Below are 17,293 nucleotides of genomic sequence, written 5' to 3' on the forward strand. Positions count from 1 at the left end.
GCATATCGGCTCAAGACCGGGAACAGGATCTCAGTGGTTGTTAGAAGGGTTCGAATCCACGACGCGGGACGATAGAGTCAGGGAGGGGCTCGCAGTATCAGGATACCCTGGATCAAAACAGCTAGAACAGCCAGGGGACTCCAATCTCTATTAGACTCTTTTCTGATTTTCATGGGGTCTAGAGAACTGGCAATCAAGAACGCCAAATCCTTTATCTTGCAGGTAGGGGCTCGGCCCATGAAAAAGTACTCCTTTGGGGTAGGCCCTGAGAAGGTCCCCTGACAACAGCGTTTTCATACCTGGGGGTTCTGTTGGATGACCGCCTGAAGTGGGGGCCCCTCACACAGAAGAAAAAGGGGGAGTTCACTCGAATAACTGCTGCTATTTTCTAATTTGCTGCTAAGATGGGCAAGCGCCCGATCGCAGCCATGTTAAAAATTTATCAGGCCAAAGGGGGTAGCAACTGCCTGTTACAGCAGTGAAATCCGGGGATACAGCACCCCAGATGTATTGCAGGTGGTTGAGAATAACTTCTTAAAACGCCTGCTGGGTGCGCCAAATAGTTTATAAAATTTGGCAGTCCACGAGGAATTGGGGGTTCCATTTTTATGTGACACATTGGCACTGCACCCTCTGATGTTCTGGCTTAAGTGCTGGTTAAACAAGGAATTAGAGCTCACCCAGCAGAACGTAACTAACTGCATGAGCCTTCAATCAATCAATCAATCATACAATTTGTATAGCGCACTACTCACCCGGGAGGGTCTCAAGGCGATTGGGGAAGGGGTGTGCTACTGCTCGAACAGCCAGGTCTTGAGTTGTCTCCTGAAGGCGAGATGGTTCTGGGTCAGCCGAAGGTGGATGGGGAGGGAGTTCCATGTCTTGGCAGCCAGGTAAGAGAAGGATCTTCCTCCGGCGGTGGCTCTTCGAATGCGTGGTACGGCTGCGAGGGCGAGGCTGGTGGACCGTAGTTGGCGGGCGGGCGTGTAGAAGGTCATGCGGTCGTTGAGGTACTTGGGGCCCAGGTCGTGGAGAGACTTGTGTGCGTGGGTGAGGAGCCGGAACGTGATCTTCTTGTCAACGGGGAGCCAGTGCAGGTTCCTCAGGTGGCTGGAGATGTGGCTGCGTCGGGGGACATTCAGGATGAGTCGGGCGGAGGCGTTCTGGATGCGCTGGAGTCTTTTCTGTAGCTTGGCTGTGGTTCCGGCGTAGAGGGCGTTTCCGTAGTCCAGTCGGCTGGTGACGAGTGCCTGGGTGACTGTCTTCCTGGTCTCGGTCGGGATCCAGCGGAAGATCTTGCGAAGCATGCGCAGGGTGTTGAAGCACGATGAGGAGACGGCGTTGACTTGTCTGGTCATCGAGAGGGAGGAGTCCAGGATGAAGCCCAGGTTGCGTGCGTGGTCGGTTGGCTTGGGTGCGGTGCCCAGGGCTGGGGGCCACCAGGAGTCGTCCCAGGCGGAGGGCGAAGATCCCAGGATGAGGACTTCCGTCTTGTCCGAGTTCAGTTTCAGGCGGCTGTCCTTCATCCACTCGGCGACGTCTTTCATCCCTTCGTGTAGGCAGGTTCTGGCGGTGTCGGGGTCTCTGGTGAGGGAGAGGATCAGCTGGGTGTCGTCGGCGTAGGAGATGATGTTGAGGTTGTGCTGGCGTGCGATGGCTGCAAGAGGTCTCATATAGACGTTGATCAGGGTGGGGCTGAGTGAAGATCCTTGCGGGACGCCGCAGATGACTTCGGTGGCCTCGGATCGAAACGGGGGAGGCGGACTCTCTGTGTTCTTCCGGCGAGGAACGAGATGATCCACTCCAGTGCCTTCTCTTGGATACCGATATTGCTGAGGCGCTGGACTAGGGTGCGGTGGCAGACAGTGTTGAAAGCAGCGGAGAGGTCCAGGAGGATGAGGGCCACTGTTTCCCCCTTGTCGAGTAGGGTCCGGATGTCGTCGGTGGCTGCGATGAGGGAGGTCTCGGTGCTGTGGTTGGCTCTGAAGCCGGACTGCGACCTTGATTATATGTCTTGTATCCCATGGCTGAAATACATTGGAGGTTGTCTTGCAGAGCTGGGTCGCCCTGATCTTTTTTTAAAACCCTCCACAATAGTAAACAAGCATTTGCAATGCAATAGGTCACGCATTAGGAAAGTTTGAGCTATTGGTATTGTAAATGACAACTATTTTATTTATGTGTTGGTTGTGAAAATAGCTAAATGAATAGCTTTGTCGTTTACAATGCCAATAGTTTTAACTTTCGCAAATGTGACACCTATAGCATTTGTAATGCAATATGTGTTGTATTTGCGTGACTTAGATGTATTGATATTATAAATAACAATGGCTTTTTAAAAAAAAAATTAATACTTAAATAAAGTGTTTGTAATTTATAATGGCAATAGCTTAAACTTTTGTAAATAACTGTTGTGAAGATTATGTTCAGTGTATTTTATTGTGACGAAAATCCAAGAACAGAAGTGAAATATTAACATCTTTTTGTGACATTTGTAATAAAGCTTGAAACATTGAGAGAACATATTTGAACCAGTTGTTGTTGAATGGTTGCACAGATTGAGGCTGTGGTGGCGCTGAGTGATGTTGTGGTGGCGACGAGTGATGCTGTGCCGTTCAGTGATGTTGTGGTAACACATAGTGATGTGGTGGTGCCCCTGAGTGATGTTGTGGTGCCCCTGAGTGATGTTGTGGTGCCCTTGAGTGATGTTGTGGTGCCCCTGAGTGATTGGTGCTGAGTGATGCTGTGAGGATGCGATAGATAGAGTGAGTGTGATAGATAGACTGAGGGCGATAGAGTGAGGGCAATAGATAGATAGATAGATAGATGTGTGTGTGGGGGGTTTCTGTGTGTGGGGGGTTGTGTGTGTGTGTGGTTGTGTGTGCGGGGGGTGGGTGTGTGTGGAGGGGTGGGGGGGGTGTGTGGGGGTGGGTGTGGTGTGGGGTGTGGGGGGTGGGGGTGTCTGTGTGTGGGGGGGTTGGGTGTGTGTGGGGTGTGTGTGGGTTGTGTGTGTGTAGGGTTGTGTGTGGCTGTGTGTGTGGTTGTGTGTGTGGGGGGTTGTGTGTGTGGGGTTGTGTGTGGGGGGGTTGTGTGGGGGGGTTGTGTGTGTGTGGGATTGTGTGTGTGGGGGGTCTGTGTGAGGTTGTGTGTGTGGGGTTGTGTGTGTGTGTGGGGATGTGTTTGGGGGGTTGTGTGTGGGGGAGGACGATCAACAGATGAGAGAGAAAGGAGAGAGTGAGAGAGAGGGAGGAGAGATAGAGAGAGAAAAAGCCATTTGCTTTGCTATACAATACCATAAGCAAAGCAAAAAGCTTTAACTTAATCAGAAGCGAGACCTATTGCATTTTCAATGCTTGTTTTCGTACAGCTATCAGAAATCTTTCATCTGCATATCTAACATGTCATGTCCTTCATCATCACCACTGTCTTCACCTCATCTTTCTGCATTACTTCCTTGTGTCACAGCCTTCTGCATGCTCACTGAATAAATACAGCAGTATTCAGACAGCTGTGTATCTCCTTCCCATAAAATAATAATTACAATTGGCACGTGTGACAGTCGGTCTATGCACTCTGCAGAGAAGCTACAGATTGGATGAGGATGTGGACAAAATAACTTTTATGACCTACCGAGGGGTACTGTAAGAAAAGTTCTCTAACGTCAGCCTCAACTCCAGAGTTACCAATTGTGCACTAAATTGCAACCCATCTATAATCTGAACTCTTCCAGATACCTAGAAGCAACTTCGTTCACAGTATGTACTATAAAATTATCAGATGTTGCACGAGAAATAAACTACAGAAACACATCTGAAAAAAGGATTAACTCTTAGGAAATGCAAGATCAGGTAAAAAGTTAAATATAAACAGGAACTGCATCACTTATGTGGATTACCATAAGGGAAGGCTTTACCATAATATGTGCTCTCTGTAAGGAGGCCAATAATTGGATGAGCATGTGGTATGATCACCTTTATGAGCCAGCAAAAGGCACTGTAAGAATCTCTCACTGCCTTAATACTCACTCCACAGCTTTTCAGTCATGCTTCATAATTAATGCAACCACCCATAAAGTGAATGCATGCAGACATATAGAGGACCCGCTGTTCTCTTTTCATGCACTATGCAAGGGTCTTATGTGAATGGAAATACACTGTAGAAGCAGCCAGTATATATTAATATGCACAATGCTAGATTAAGTAAAGCAGGGGTGGACAGGGTCAGGAAATGGGCCCAGCACCAAATTAAAAGTGGCACCCATAGGCGAATCAGATAGCTTAAAAAGTGTGCACGATTTTAAATCGTGGCAGTCTTGAACTTACAAAGGCACGCCGTATACTTGGTTTGAAAAGTATGGGAGACTGCGTGTTCCAATGCTTGTTGCAGTCAATGTTATTGGTAAACATGAGGGTAATCAACCCTAACAAAACATCCTTCCAGTTAATAGAAGAGACCCACAAGCAGCTAAAAAAACAGAAGCACTTGTTTTATGTATGAACAAAATGAGTATGATGTCACTTCCTGCCATCTGCCAAACTTAAGCAATAAAATAATGCGCGAAAACATCCTAGCCTGCCAGGGAGGTGTTCATTTGCAAATATTTGCTTTTCCCAAAAACGAAAGACATGCTTTATAAATACTACAACATTTCCCCAACTTCTAAGCATCCTTTTATACTGAAGGAGGAAAGTGGTATTTCTTTTGGTGACATATTAAGTTACACCTATCTAGCATATTGTGGATATTATAAGTCACAGTTCGGTTTTACGGCTGCGGACTGTATGAAAAACCCAGGCCTTTAGTCGTGTTATTTATATCTCCCAAAATTCCTTGGTGATGTGTAATATAATAATTAACTGCTCGTAGTATGTTATTCTAGTTGTATTACAAAGGGTTGCATTATTATATAGGACCGGTCTTAGTTTTGGCCTTTCAGCCCATAATCATGAGTATACGAGTCTGTGAGGTGGGCCCCGAGTTTTCTAAGTGAGCCCTCTAACTTGTTAATAAATGTATTTAGGACATTGTAAAGGTACAAGCAAGCTTCGCCATTGAACCATGTTAGGGAAACAAACTTATGATCGACACCATTCTGCCTTCGCCAGACATGTAATAGAAAGCAATCACCCTGAAAGTGCTTAGTGAGGGGGCGGAAGTGTTGGTTAGAGCTGGTGATTCATTGCATGGCTTGTGAGGGGGCGTGTGCATTGTGTCCGGGGCTGGAGCCGAGCTGCACCTTTTAATATGCAAATGTGCGCAGCTGTCAGAAGCAGCGGGATTCCTCTCACACTCTTCTGTGACTTCCCCCCCTCGGCGGCGAATGCCCCATGATAAACATTAACGGGGTTGGAATTTTGTAAATAGCTCTTAACCACAACTGAGTAAAGCAGTTCTACATTACAGACTTTCAAGGTTGTATTTTATCGCGTTTAAAAAACACAAAAAGCACGGGAGAAGAAAATAAAAAAGATGCGCAGAGAGAGGCAAAGCAGTATTACATTACTGACTTTCAAGGTTGTATTTCATCGCGTTTAAAAAAATAGAATAATGAAACGCCGCAGCCCGGCTTCTACAGGAAGCCAGGCAACCTTTGTTGGGACGGGGGCGGGGCCAGACAAATACAGGAAGCAGACGGGAGTCTACCCCGCGCTCCTGTGCCCGCCGGCAGATTTGCGTCACTGCGTCTCAGCGCGGCACCCGCCTGTTGCTCAGAATGACCGGATGGCTGCCGAGGGACACAAACGAAGAACATGGTGAGTGGGGCGGGTCTGGTGGGGCGGCGGGGGTCTTGGTGCGCTTGTGTGTGTGCTGTGTGTGTGTGTGTGCGCGCGCGCGCATGTGTGTGTATGCGACGGCGGGTTCTCTGTATGTATGTATGTATGTATGGGTGCATGCGTGCATGGGCGCTTGTGTGTGTGTCTCTGTGTATGCGGCTGTGTATGCAGTGTGTGTGTGTCTGCGACGGCGGGGATAGGTTCTCTGTATGTATGGGTGCGTGCATGGGCGCTTGTGTGTCTCTGTGTATGCGCATGCATGTGTGGTGGTGGAGCTTCGAGGCAGGAGATAGGCACGGCGCCGTGCGCGCCCACGAGGTGCAAACTGCGCTCGTGCATATTTCTTGTCCACATTCCTAAAAACGGGCAACATTAGTTGTCGAAGCAGACTGCAATCAATGCTTACGCATTGAATGCAGGTCGTGCTTCGACCTAAAAAGGATGTGCAACTGGTTAAGAAAGCTTTCAGCTGCATCAGGAAGCTAGAAAGGAACTACGAAAACCTAGCGATCGCAAATTTTTGGCACTAAAAACCAACTTATCAAATGAGCCATACCTTCTGGGAACATTGTCCACCCATGAGCGTTTTTTATTGTCCAGGTTCCGCTTTGATCTTTTTCACTTGTTACTTGCCGTTCCAAAAGGGTGCAGTAGAGGACAGGTGTTAGCACCCTGGGGCTGCGACAGCGTGTCTCCACAGGACTTGCTACACTTTATGTTCCTCTGCAAATTTTATGAAATTCCACTGAGACATTTTTTGCTTTCCCTTTTAAAGAGGTTGAATTTTAATCAGGTACGCCCCGCTCTTTTGTATCTCCATGTGCTGAAACCAGACTGTATCTTTTTTATCGTGGGATATTTGAAATCAGTGGTGAGAACAAGGGCTTATCTGGAATCTTAGCCATCTTAGTGGGAGAAGGTGCCCTTTGCTTCAAATCACGTTTTATGTGTCCTTTTCTTTTGAATTTTATAGATTTTCCTATTCCTCATTTATTGTTATGAATTGTACATTTTAAAAGTTACCTGAAATCATCAGTGAGAACAAGGACTTGTTTAGTACGCTTGCTTTTTTAGAGGGAAAAGGTAACCTTTGTTACAATTTGCAGGCCATGTGTCTTTCTCTTTTTAAATGTATGTACCCATTTGTTTCTATTTATTGTTATAAACTGTACATCCTAAAGTATCACTTTTTATGAGGTGCGGACATGTTGTAACTTTTATGGTTTTCATACTGTAAAGCCGAATAAAGTTGTCTTTGATTTGATTAGTGTCTAGTAGAGTGAGAGAGAGGAAAATAGTTTGTTTTATGTATATAGAAATGTGACCTTTAAATGTATCAGTTATATATGGACCATGGTCTATAAACTGCACAAAAATATTCATAAGCCATACACCTTTGTTCCCTTTGCAAAGAGTATGAATCATCATCAACTTTTTTAATCAAAATAACCTAAAGGTGTGACATAGTCCTTGAATCCAATTTTGTAAGAACAAATATATACTGTCTCCACGATTCATATACTGTTGAAATCCACAAGATATACATGACAGAACGTTTAATTCTGATTCATACAATGTTGCCTATATCACCAAGTTGTGGGAAAATTGTAACATATCTGATTCGGCAGAAAAAAACTGTGTTAGGTAATATTGTACTCAAGATTAAAGTGATGACTCTCCTAATCTGTATAACAAATGTTCATTTTTGAATGGATACACGTTCTATTACAACTGTTATTAAGGTTGTTTTCTGTGCCTCAAAGATAGGACAACCCACAAGGTCATTTTAAAATAACAACCTACAAAACTAAGGGGCCCATTATGATGTCGGGCAGATTGCCCCCGCCAGACTGGCGGTAGCCACCGCCAGCCTCGTGGGGGCAATCCGTCCGACATCCTCACTCGTTTTCCCCACCGCCATATTAGTATGGAAGTTTGCAAACATCCATGCACCGCGTGCCAGGTACTATGTGGTGCCTGGCAAGAAGGACAAGGATGTTTGGTGACCCCCAGGCCTCACAGCGGAGGCCACAGATGAATGGCGCCCAGCTAGCCCCCTCCCCCTGAAGTCAGTTTCCAACAGCCTTTCAATGGCAGTCAGACTGCCATTGAAAGGCTGCCTAAAAGGGAAATCATAATCCCTACTGCGGTGCCTGAGTAGGCCTGCCCCATTGTAGGGGATTACTTTCCAACCGCTGCCCTGACCAGATCATACAACAAACTTCCAAAGAAACTTGTTAGTAAATGCTTTAGATTAGACTATTAAATGTCTCTTATGGCTAAATTTCAATGCCTTCTTGTAAATTATTATTGTCTTTTAACATGCTCCAGTGTTTGTTTAAATTTCTATGTGCATGTGTCTTGGAAGTACGTTTTTGTAGAACTTGAAGGTGTCTACTATTATGCTTTCCTTCAATGCTCAGTTTATATATTTTATAATCTTTTTATATTTACATTTATGTCTTAACTAATGTACATTTCTAATAACCTGTCTTTGCTCAGAGTTTAGTGATGATCATAAATTTACTTTGAGTCTATATATTTATGAAGTGGATACTCTTTCAAGCACTGTGTAGAGAGCACGTCTGCAATAAGCACAGTTCTAGAAATCATCTTTTTCTATAGTAGCAGGTCTTGAAGTTGATAATAATGCCTGAATCACAGAATGTACTCTTCATTTTTATTGGTGAAATGTTATTTTTTAAATAAATTAAAATAAAAAAATATTCAAACCCTTGATGCTTCTATCGTAAACATTTGTATACGTTATTCCACACCGGTAAAATATAATCAAATATCTGGTGCAGCGGCCAGCATATTTATTATGCTGCTTTGATTTAAACTTACACGCCACCATTTTCTCCAATTGTCTGAAGCACAACTCATCAAATGAAATGGCAGATTAAATGGACTTCAGAGTCCTGTGTTACTCATATGGAAAATGTTTGTGTGCAACGACTGAAGTCATAGTTTCATAAATCATCCCCATTTCTTATTTGAAATGAGTTCTGTAAGTAGTCAATAATAATGTCGAGCTTTCATTCTTTTCTCACCATGTATGTCATCTTCAATCATATAAATAACATAAAATATATTTCTCTCATATTTCTTTTCTTAACCCCCACGTTGGTTTGTTGTAATGTTCATAAATGGTGCCTACATTCGTGATAGTTTTTCTTGATATTTGCCATAGTCTAGTGGAAGCACATCCATAATGAATGTGAAAAGTATTGTCTACATTTTTTACAAATTACAATTAGGAAACAATTCAGTACTAACCAACAGAAATAACCATTTGGGATCTACATTGTCTTGGTTTTCACTTCAAAACAACTAGACTCATTTTATTCAAAATAACACTCAATATTTTGCCTGGCCCGTAAACTTGAAGTAACTGATTTCATGTAGATTAATTCATTTTCTTGACCAATACTGAAACTCATAAAAAAATATGCGACTAGAACATTGACTCAGATCATAATTATGCTGTACTACTAACTAATTGTTAAATATCAATCCTATTACTGAGGGCATATTTTAAATATCTGCATTGCATATTACCTTTCCCAATCGGTTTTACTCTACTGAGTTGTGGAGCACTTGTTGATGCTTGTTTGCCTTCAGTAGATGTTGACTGCCATTGCCCTTTTAAGAATAACAACTTATTGCTGCCTGTGGGGGCGTCCTGCAATGCAGTTCTTTGTGCCATGTTTTCTGTTGCTTTGGTAAGCTGTACAAGCCCCTGTTTTGCATTTACTCTTCTTTCTGTTTCTCGGATCACCTCTGTATGTGGCAAACCTGGGAACTGTGAAAATGAAGCTGTCTGCCCTTTTCTCTGTTGAAGTTTAGGAATAGTTTCCTGACAGTCCATATGGGCCAAACGTTTGGAAGAAAAGTTCTGTTTGGACTCATTTAGGTCCTCTGATATGGATATCATCTGACCAGGGCCAAAGTTCACAGGGTTTTGAATAGCAGCTATATAGGACTCACGGAAACGGCACCCGGTTTCCTGGAGTTTGGGGTCAAGGTTTAGCTTTCTCCTTAAGCAAGGTGTACACGCATCCTTTTCAGTTTCAGGCGGTTTCCAACAAGTCCACCTTTCTGGTGCCAGATTTGCATTAAATTCTTCACTGACCAAAGGAAAGGGTTTACTCTGCCCTCTTGTAGACAGACCTGATATGTCTGTTCTTTCAGCCAACCCTTCCATCTTTATGGAAGATGCTGATGGTCCACCAAATCCAAATGCCTTTTCCAAAGATTCTAGTTGTATTTCCTCAGAGATTTCCAAAAGATCCACGTAATCACCCTCCTGATCCTGGATAAGCGTATCACCTAAAATTGGGTCTTCAGTTGGAGAATGATTATATAAAACCCTTTTCGGGATTCCTTGGTCCTGTTTCCATCTGACACTATTATTCATGTAATCATAGCACACATTATTCTTCGCATCACCTTTAAAATCAACATGTGTCATTTGTAAATATGTGTCAGAAAAAGTCATCTGAGTCCTTGACTCTAGCTGCTGTTTGTCATCGGATTCACCGATATCAAGAACATCAGTTTTAGAAGACACAGTTTCCTGAATGTGATCTCGCTCCACTTTGGATTTCTCTACAAATACTGGAATCACTATACTACACCAAGGCACTTTGGCAATGCCAGTCTCAGTAGCCAAGAGGCATGTGTGCAGAGGTGCTTCATTCCGGTTTCGATTTACCTCCTCCAGCCACTTTTCGGAAAACAGCACATGGTAGGAAGAGTCCAACACAGGTATTTCTTCCAGAGTATGAAGGTTGTCAGAGAGACATTTCAGCAGGACACAAACTGACTGCTCTCCGTTGGCTTTGGCGTGGAGGTAGAAGTCACCTGGTCGTAGTAAAAAGGGGCTGAGTGGTGCAATGTGGACCACAACCTTCTCATGGAGACACAGAGGCCAGCCCTCGTGCACGAAGAGACGGCCAGGATATGCAGCCTGAGGGAAGAAGACAAAGCTAATTAATGAGGGCTTTGATCAAGACTTGACTTGTTATGAGACATACCCACCAAGCCGTATTGACACTTCTTAAGTAGATACGTTCTTGTATTTGAAAAATCTTTTTCATTTTATGAAATAGTACAATATGAATAGATTGAATCACTGAGAACCTTGGATCATTTGATAGTAGAAGTTATATTAAAATGGTCTTGTTCTTTAAAGGAGTCCAGTTATAAAGGACTCAAATGTTCACTCTTTAAGTAAACAAGTGAAAATACTTCATGTTAACAGACGACTGAATCACGTTAAATCGGGAAGCCTGACCACTGCAATCTACAACATTTGACTCTGCTTACCCACACAAAAAGTAAAAATGATGGTGAATAGCTGATACCTTATCTGAAGATAAGGCCTACTGTTGTGGGTTGTAGTATTTATCCAATATTTGATTGAAGAAAATTTCTGCTGGCCCGGCTACAAAACTCGGGCTGGCTGTTTAGTTGCCAAGATGTATTGATAAAGAACATTAGCACCAGACTCACTGCTCAGCTGGAAAGTCTATTCAGGGCCATATGTTTATCAATGTTTATTATAATTAGTGACTTATTTTTGTTGATTAGAGCTAACTACTTTAAATATTTCAGTATGTCAAACTCTCGTTCAGAAGGAAAGAGCAACGATTGTGTGCTATAATGACTGAGAAACACAGAGTGAAAGAAAGGCTCACATAATGTTGTATTATAATGATTCTATTGCTCTCTTAAATAAAAACTGAATCGTTCCTATTCAGAAGCGGAATTCATTCACTTTAGAATTATTGACACTTGTGTAGCAGACAGGGAAGGTCTTTGTCTCCGTACTATAGATACTGGTCTGCTCTAGTTTAATTTAAGCCCAATTCCAGTGGACTACAATGATCGACATGTCAAGAACACTAGTGCAAATAGTACTGGACTAAATGACTACATACAACATTTTTAAGAAGAGTGATTGCATCACATCACAGTGACTCACATTATTTTTTATATTATTTGGTTATAATAACTACAAAAGATATTCCTAATGAAAGTCCAGCTACTTGTTTGTAAGGCAAACATGTCCGATTGAGGTTTAGCTAAAGAGTTAGAAAAACAGAGATGTTGAAATAAAACTGAGGGGCATATTACCAACGATTAGCGATATTTATCGCTAACGAGGCTTAGCAACGAATTTTTTAACGCTAAGCATCGCCGGAAATTATCGCAGAGATTACTTGCTATTAGCAAGGTTTATCTCAGAAGTGATCAAAATCCTCGCGCTAACTGCCAAATGAGAGAATATCGCTGGAAAACCAACGATAATCTCTCGAAGTTTGGAGTTAGCTTGATGATAAACTTAGCCATGATATCCACCTTCCATAGGATATCATGGCTAAGTCAGGAAAATACCAGGTGTAAAAAAAGCAGTGCTAACCGCGGTTAGCGCTGCTTTTTTTTTATCACTAACAGGGTTAGCGAAATCCTTGATAATAGGAGAAATGTCGCTTAACAACATTTCTCCTATTATTTTTCTCTGGAACGCCCCCTTTGCATCTCATTAGAGATGCAAGGGGAAGCGTAGAGAAAAAGGGTGCTAACATGCGAATTTGCATGTTAGCACCCTGTTGCTGATAGGGAGATAATTTTATCTCCGCTTTCTTTGCTTTTAAAGCCAAAAAAGCAGAGATAAATCCCTTGATAATATGCCCCTTAGACAATTAGAAACCACAGTTTCAAGAATGTAATACAAAGACAAGTGGTTTATTTTAAAATTCAAAAAGAATGAATTTCAATGTAACATCTCTCAAAGTAATATTTCTTCTGACGCTCGGAGGGATCGTGAAAATGCATTGGATAGAGGTATATGATTGTGATGTTGATTTCTCTTACAAGATTCAGGGGTATGCACAATTGATACAGGACAACTCCACTTGGCACCACTCTTATTTAAGTCAACATGTAAGGCGTTGATGGTACAAGCACAGTTTATTAAACTGGTCACCATTTCTGTAAAATGAAAGAACATTGGTTTGTCCCAGATGACCTTTAAATGGCAGCAAATTAATCTGTGAAGAAATATCTGATTTCATAGGAAGAGAGGAGACACGAAAGACAAAGGCTGGTATGTCACAACAAATTTGCGCATAGGTAGAGATAGTGGTCAGTATTTTTACAGCCAGTTCACAGTAACTTACACAAGCTGCCTGCTGGATGCGCTCAAATTGACGTTTGGTAGGGATCAGAAAGTCCAGAAGACAGCGCAGCCCATCTCCATGATAATCTGTCTCAATGATACGGAACAGCTGGTCGAGAACTGTAGCAGCTGTGGCTTCAAACGGTGGGTAAAGGGAGGAGAGAACATGCTGCACAGTGGTGTCAAGAGATTGGGGGTCCTGGAAGAGAAGATACACAATGGGTCAGTAATATACACAGTATATGGTGACATAATTAACACGGTGAAAACTTCAAGACAACAATCACAAAGCCTAAAAGAAGAACAATCTTAAATATGCTGCCATAATTGGATACCAAGACACTTGGTAACTGCAGTTATAGAATGCCACCTTAACATTCATGCACAGTCACATAACTTCAGTCAGTCAATGATATGGAAACTGTGACAGACGTTTAACAAATATTGGCTAAGCCGATAAACTCAGCATTTTTAAAGTGAAATCCTCAAGCTTCGTTAACAACTACTATTTGTAACTAAGGGCCAGATGTTCATAGATTTCCGTTTGCGATTACCTAATAGCGAATTTTTGTGATTTGCTATCTGGAAATCAGAAACAGATATGTACAGCAGTGTGATTTACACTGTTTGCAATTCCCAGTGGGTTGTAAATTGACCAACCACACTAATATTCGTGAGGTAGGTCGCAATTTGCAACAAATTGGGAATCGCTAAAAATACAGGGATGGTGGCCTGCTGGGGACAGCAGACCAGCAAGTCTCTGCTTGCTGTTAAATAAAGCAACTTTTTTTTTAATGCACCCAGGTCATGACATCCATGCAAAAGGGTTGATTATAACATATATTTATTTATATAAGTGATTAACAGAGTAAAGGGCCCAGGAGATCAGCTCCAACTGCAGTCATGGTTCTATCCAGCCCCACAGTAACATTCCGCCCTGCAACATTCTACGTTCTATTTTGCATCAACTAAGACCACACTACTAATGAGATATGACTACACCATTAACACTAGACACCACATATCTCCCCTTAACCAATGAATAAGCACAAACTGAAATGAAATACTAAATTCAACATAAAAACAAGATAAATAATAATAGCAAAAATTATCATAAAACTTGCAAGGCATTCACCTGGTTCTTGTACTTCTCCGTAACATAACATCATCTTGACTTTTCATTTGTTTTTCCATTTCATGCACAGTTTTGTCCACTTTGGCAAGGCAAGACATAATCCACCAATGCCCTTTGAAAGACTTTACAGCCTGGCCTCTTATGTCAGTAATGCAAGTAGGTTTGTGAACTTAAACTTCCCTTTTTGAAACAATACTGGATCTTTAATGCGAACATACAGCCAGATTCATGAAGCCAAATTGCGATCGCAATCGCTGCGAATCTGCAATTGTGATCGCAAATTGAAGAAAAGAAATTCATGACAGTGAAAACTCACAAATTGCGATATCGCATAATAAAAAAGCGATTTCGCAAAGTAATTTGCAGAATCTAGGAAGAAGGCCATTAGCGATTCGGAAATAGCGAGAAACCATGGATTCTGCGAATTGATTTGCGAAATCGCAATTCTCATTTTGCGATACCGCAAAATAATCGCTAGCGCTATTCAAGAAAAATCGCAAAATGCGAAAAACCCGAAAATCGCTATTAGCGCCGCGCAATTTAAGGAGAACCCAAACCAGGTGGTAACCATTAAGGAAAATAAATAAATAAATAAATAAATAACTTTAACAAATTACCAACAGGTGCAGGCCTGACCAAACACACTTAAGGACACCCAGCTGGAGCATGAGGACTCTCACAATGCCAGGACTCTACATGGTGGTCAGGCGGCGAAGGCTACAGCGAGCAGCAGGGAACAGACGCAGGATCCAGGAGCGAATATTCCGCCAGCGGATCACCCTTCTGGGCCAAACTGATGAGCAAATTTACTCTAAGTACCGCCTGAATGGGGCAATGATCATCAAGCTGATGCGGGACCTAGACCCCCTGATGCAGCACACAACAAGGAGGACCAATGCCGTGCCCACCCATGTCCAGGTCTTGTGCAGCCTGCACCTACTGGCCTCCGGAAGCTTCCAGGGGATAGTCGCTGTTGCAGGGGGGATATCCCAGCCCACCAGGTCCGGCTGCCTAAAGAGTTTCCTGGAGGCAATGCTGAGCAGGCTACACCACTACATCTCCTTCCCGACCACCCAACAGGACTTGAATGACACCAAGCTACAGTTCTACAACATTGCACAATTCCCACATGTAATAGGATGCATTGACTGTACCCACATCCACATCTGCCCACCAGCACAAACGGAATACATGTACCGCAACCGCAAGTCATACCACTCCCTCAATATCCAGATGGTGTGCAACGCCAAGACAATCATCACGGACATAGTGGCACAATATCCGGGGAGCACACATGACTCCTTCATATTCCGGCACAGCGGCATGCACACACGACTGGCCAGGGGAGATTTTGGCGAAGGACACCTACTAGGTAAGTACACATGTCCCCCAATAGTACACTGTGATCATGTATCTGCGCAGAACAGGCACTCACCCTGTGCTCCTTTCCTACAGGTGACAGCGCCTACGGTCTCCGTGAGTACCTACTCACCCCATACCTCAACCCTGCCACACCACAGCAACGGCGTTACAATGCTGCACACATACGCACAAGAAATTGCATTGAGAGGACATTTGGCCTTTTGAAGAGCCATTTCCGCATACTTCACAAACTGGTGGGGCCATCAAATACAAGCCTGAGGTCTGCTGCCGCATCGTGGCCGTGTGTGTAATACTCCACAACATTGCTACCAAGCGCAGGATACCAGTGGAGATATCTGGCAGTGAGTCGGAAGGGGACAACCGCCCACCTCCACATGTGCGTCATGCACGTGGGGAAAATCCTGCTGAAGGACACAGGCGCCGCAACCACATCACTATTAACTGTTTCTAGTGCACCCATTCCCCTCACACAACACTGCACTCATGCATGACAAATGTAATAATGACATGAGTTCGAGTTAAGTGAGACCATACATTTTTATTGTTAATGCACAATAATGTGGCCTTTGATTTCCTTGTTGTCACATGAGGACAGTATTGCTTCATACCTCCCCATGCAGGGGTAGAGGGCTTGCTTAGGTGTGCAGCATGGCCCTACACACAGTGTTCTGAATGTCACTAGCGCCTACGTACAGACGCACCGAGTCGTCTCCCAGGGTCCTGAGAGACGGTGTTGGCCCGTGATCCTGCTGTGGGCCTGCTGCTGCGGCGGCGTTCGGGCACCGCCGCCAAGGACATGCTGCTGTTGGTGGACGCAACCTCGCTGACATCGTCAGCCCCCCCTGGTTCACCATGGGCAGTGGGCTGCATGCTGAGCACTGCTGCTGTCAGCTGTTCCAGTGACCGAGCCACATCCAGGCAACACTGTACCATTTGCCCCTGCATGGCAAGTGATCTGCGGGATAATTGTGAGGTAGCATTGCCTACTACGTGGTTTGACCTGGTGTAGGCCGACAGGCGGGCCAGTAGTTGGCGGTGGCGGCGGCGGGTCATGACCTGCTGGGCTACCAGCAGCTGACTATTTTCACGGACAGCAGTGGTCATCTGTCCGACATTGTTGGCAGTCTTCTGCAGCTGAAGATGTATCCCTGCCATGTGACGCGCCTGGGTTTGGTGTACCGCCAGCATGCGGCGTTCAATGGCCAGGCCAGGATCCGGTAGATGGAGTGCCCTGCCCGTGCCTGTTGAGGCTTGACGCTGCTGGCGCCTCAGTCCGCTGGACTGGGATCTTGCACCGACGGTGCGCCTCGTCTGCCTCCTAGCCGCTGGTGGTGTGGCCTGTACAACTGCCGTGGGTGTCTGTTGGGGCGGTGGCTGGACACCTGTGGCTGCAGGGGTGGCCCTGTCCGCACGGGGTGGTGGTGGTGGTGGTGGTGGTGGTGGTGAAATCACTGCAGGTGGCTGGGATGGACCTGGTTGGTGGTCAGATTGGCACTCACCCTCAGTGTCCTCCGGTAACTCCTCAATATGCAGGGCCTCGCTGTCAGTGCTGGGTTGGTCGGCAGCACATGTGATGTGAAAGGGTGCATGATTAATGGTATGTATCTTCCACATGAGATGTTGCTACATGCATGCAGGCTTGCTTTCCCTGACTGGCTTTTGGAATGACTTTGATTTGACAGGTCTGGCTGTGTTGGGATATCTGGGGAATTATGATTACACTACAACTACCACAATGCATTGGGGCATTTCAGGTGTGCATGGCCTGCATTACTGGGGATGTCATATTGCTAGCACAGGAGTCATGGCCATTGT

At 44.3% G+C, this 17,293-nt stretch overlaps 1 protein-coding gene across 2 annotated transcripts in view; it reads right to left on the minus strand.

Annotated features, from left to right (window-relative positions):
- Positions 1-17,293, minus strand: part of KIAA1755 (KIAA1755 ortholog) — a 525,057-nt gene that overhangs the window by 321,322 nt on the left and 186,442 nt on the right. For both annotated transcript variants that reach the window (XM_078652123.1, XM_078652122.1), the window contains exons 2-3: positions 12,962-13,159; positions 9,336-10,746 (exon numbers count right to left, since the gene is read on the minus strand). In XM_078652123.1, the coding sequence (XP_078508249.1) occupies positions 9,336-10,746; positions 12,962-13,159 (1,609 nt within the window). The remainder of the gene's footprint in view (positions 1-9,335; positions 10,747-12,961; positions 13,160-17,293) is intronic.

The sequence above is a fragment of the Lissotriton helveticus genome, chromosome 7 (genome assembly GCF_964261635.1).
Source record: "Lissotriton helveticus chromosome 7, aLisHel1.1, whole genome shotgun sequence".
Classification (NCBI taxonomy): domain Eukaryota; kingdom Metazoa; phylum Chordata; class Amphibia; order Caudata; family Salamandridae; genus Lissotriton; species Lissotriton helveticus.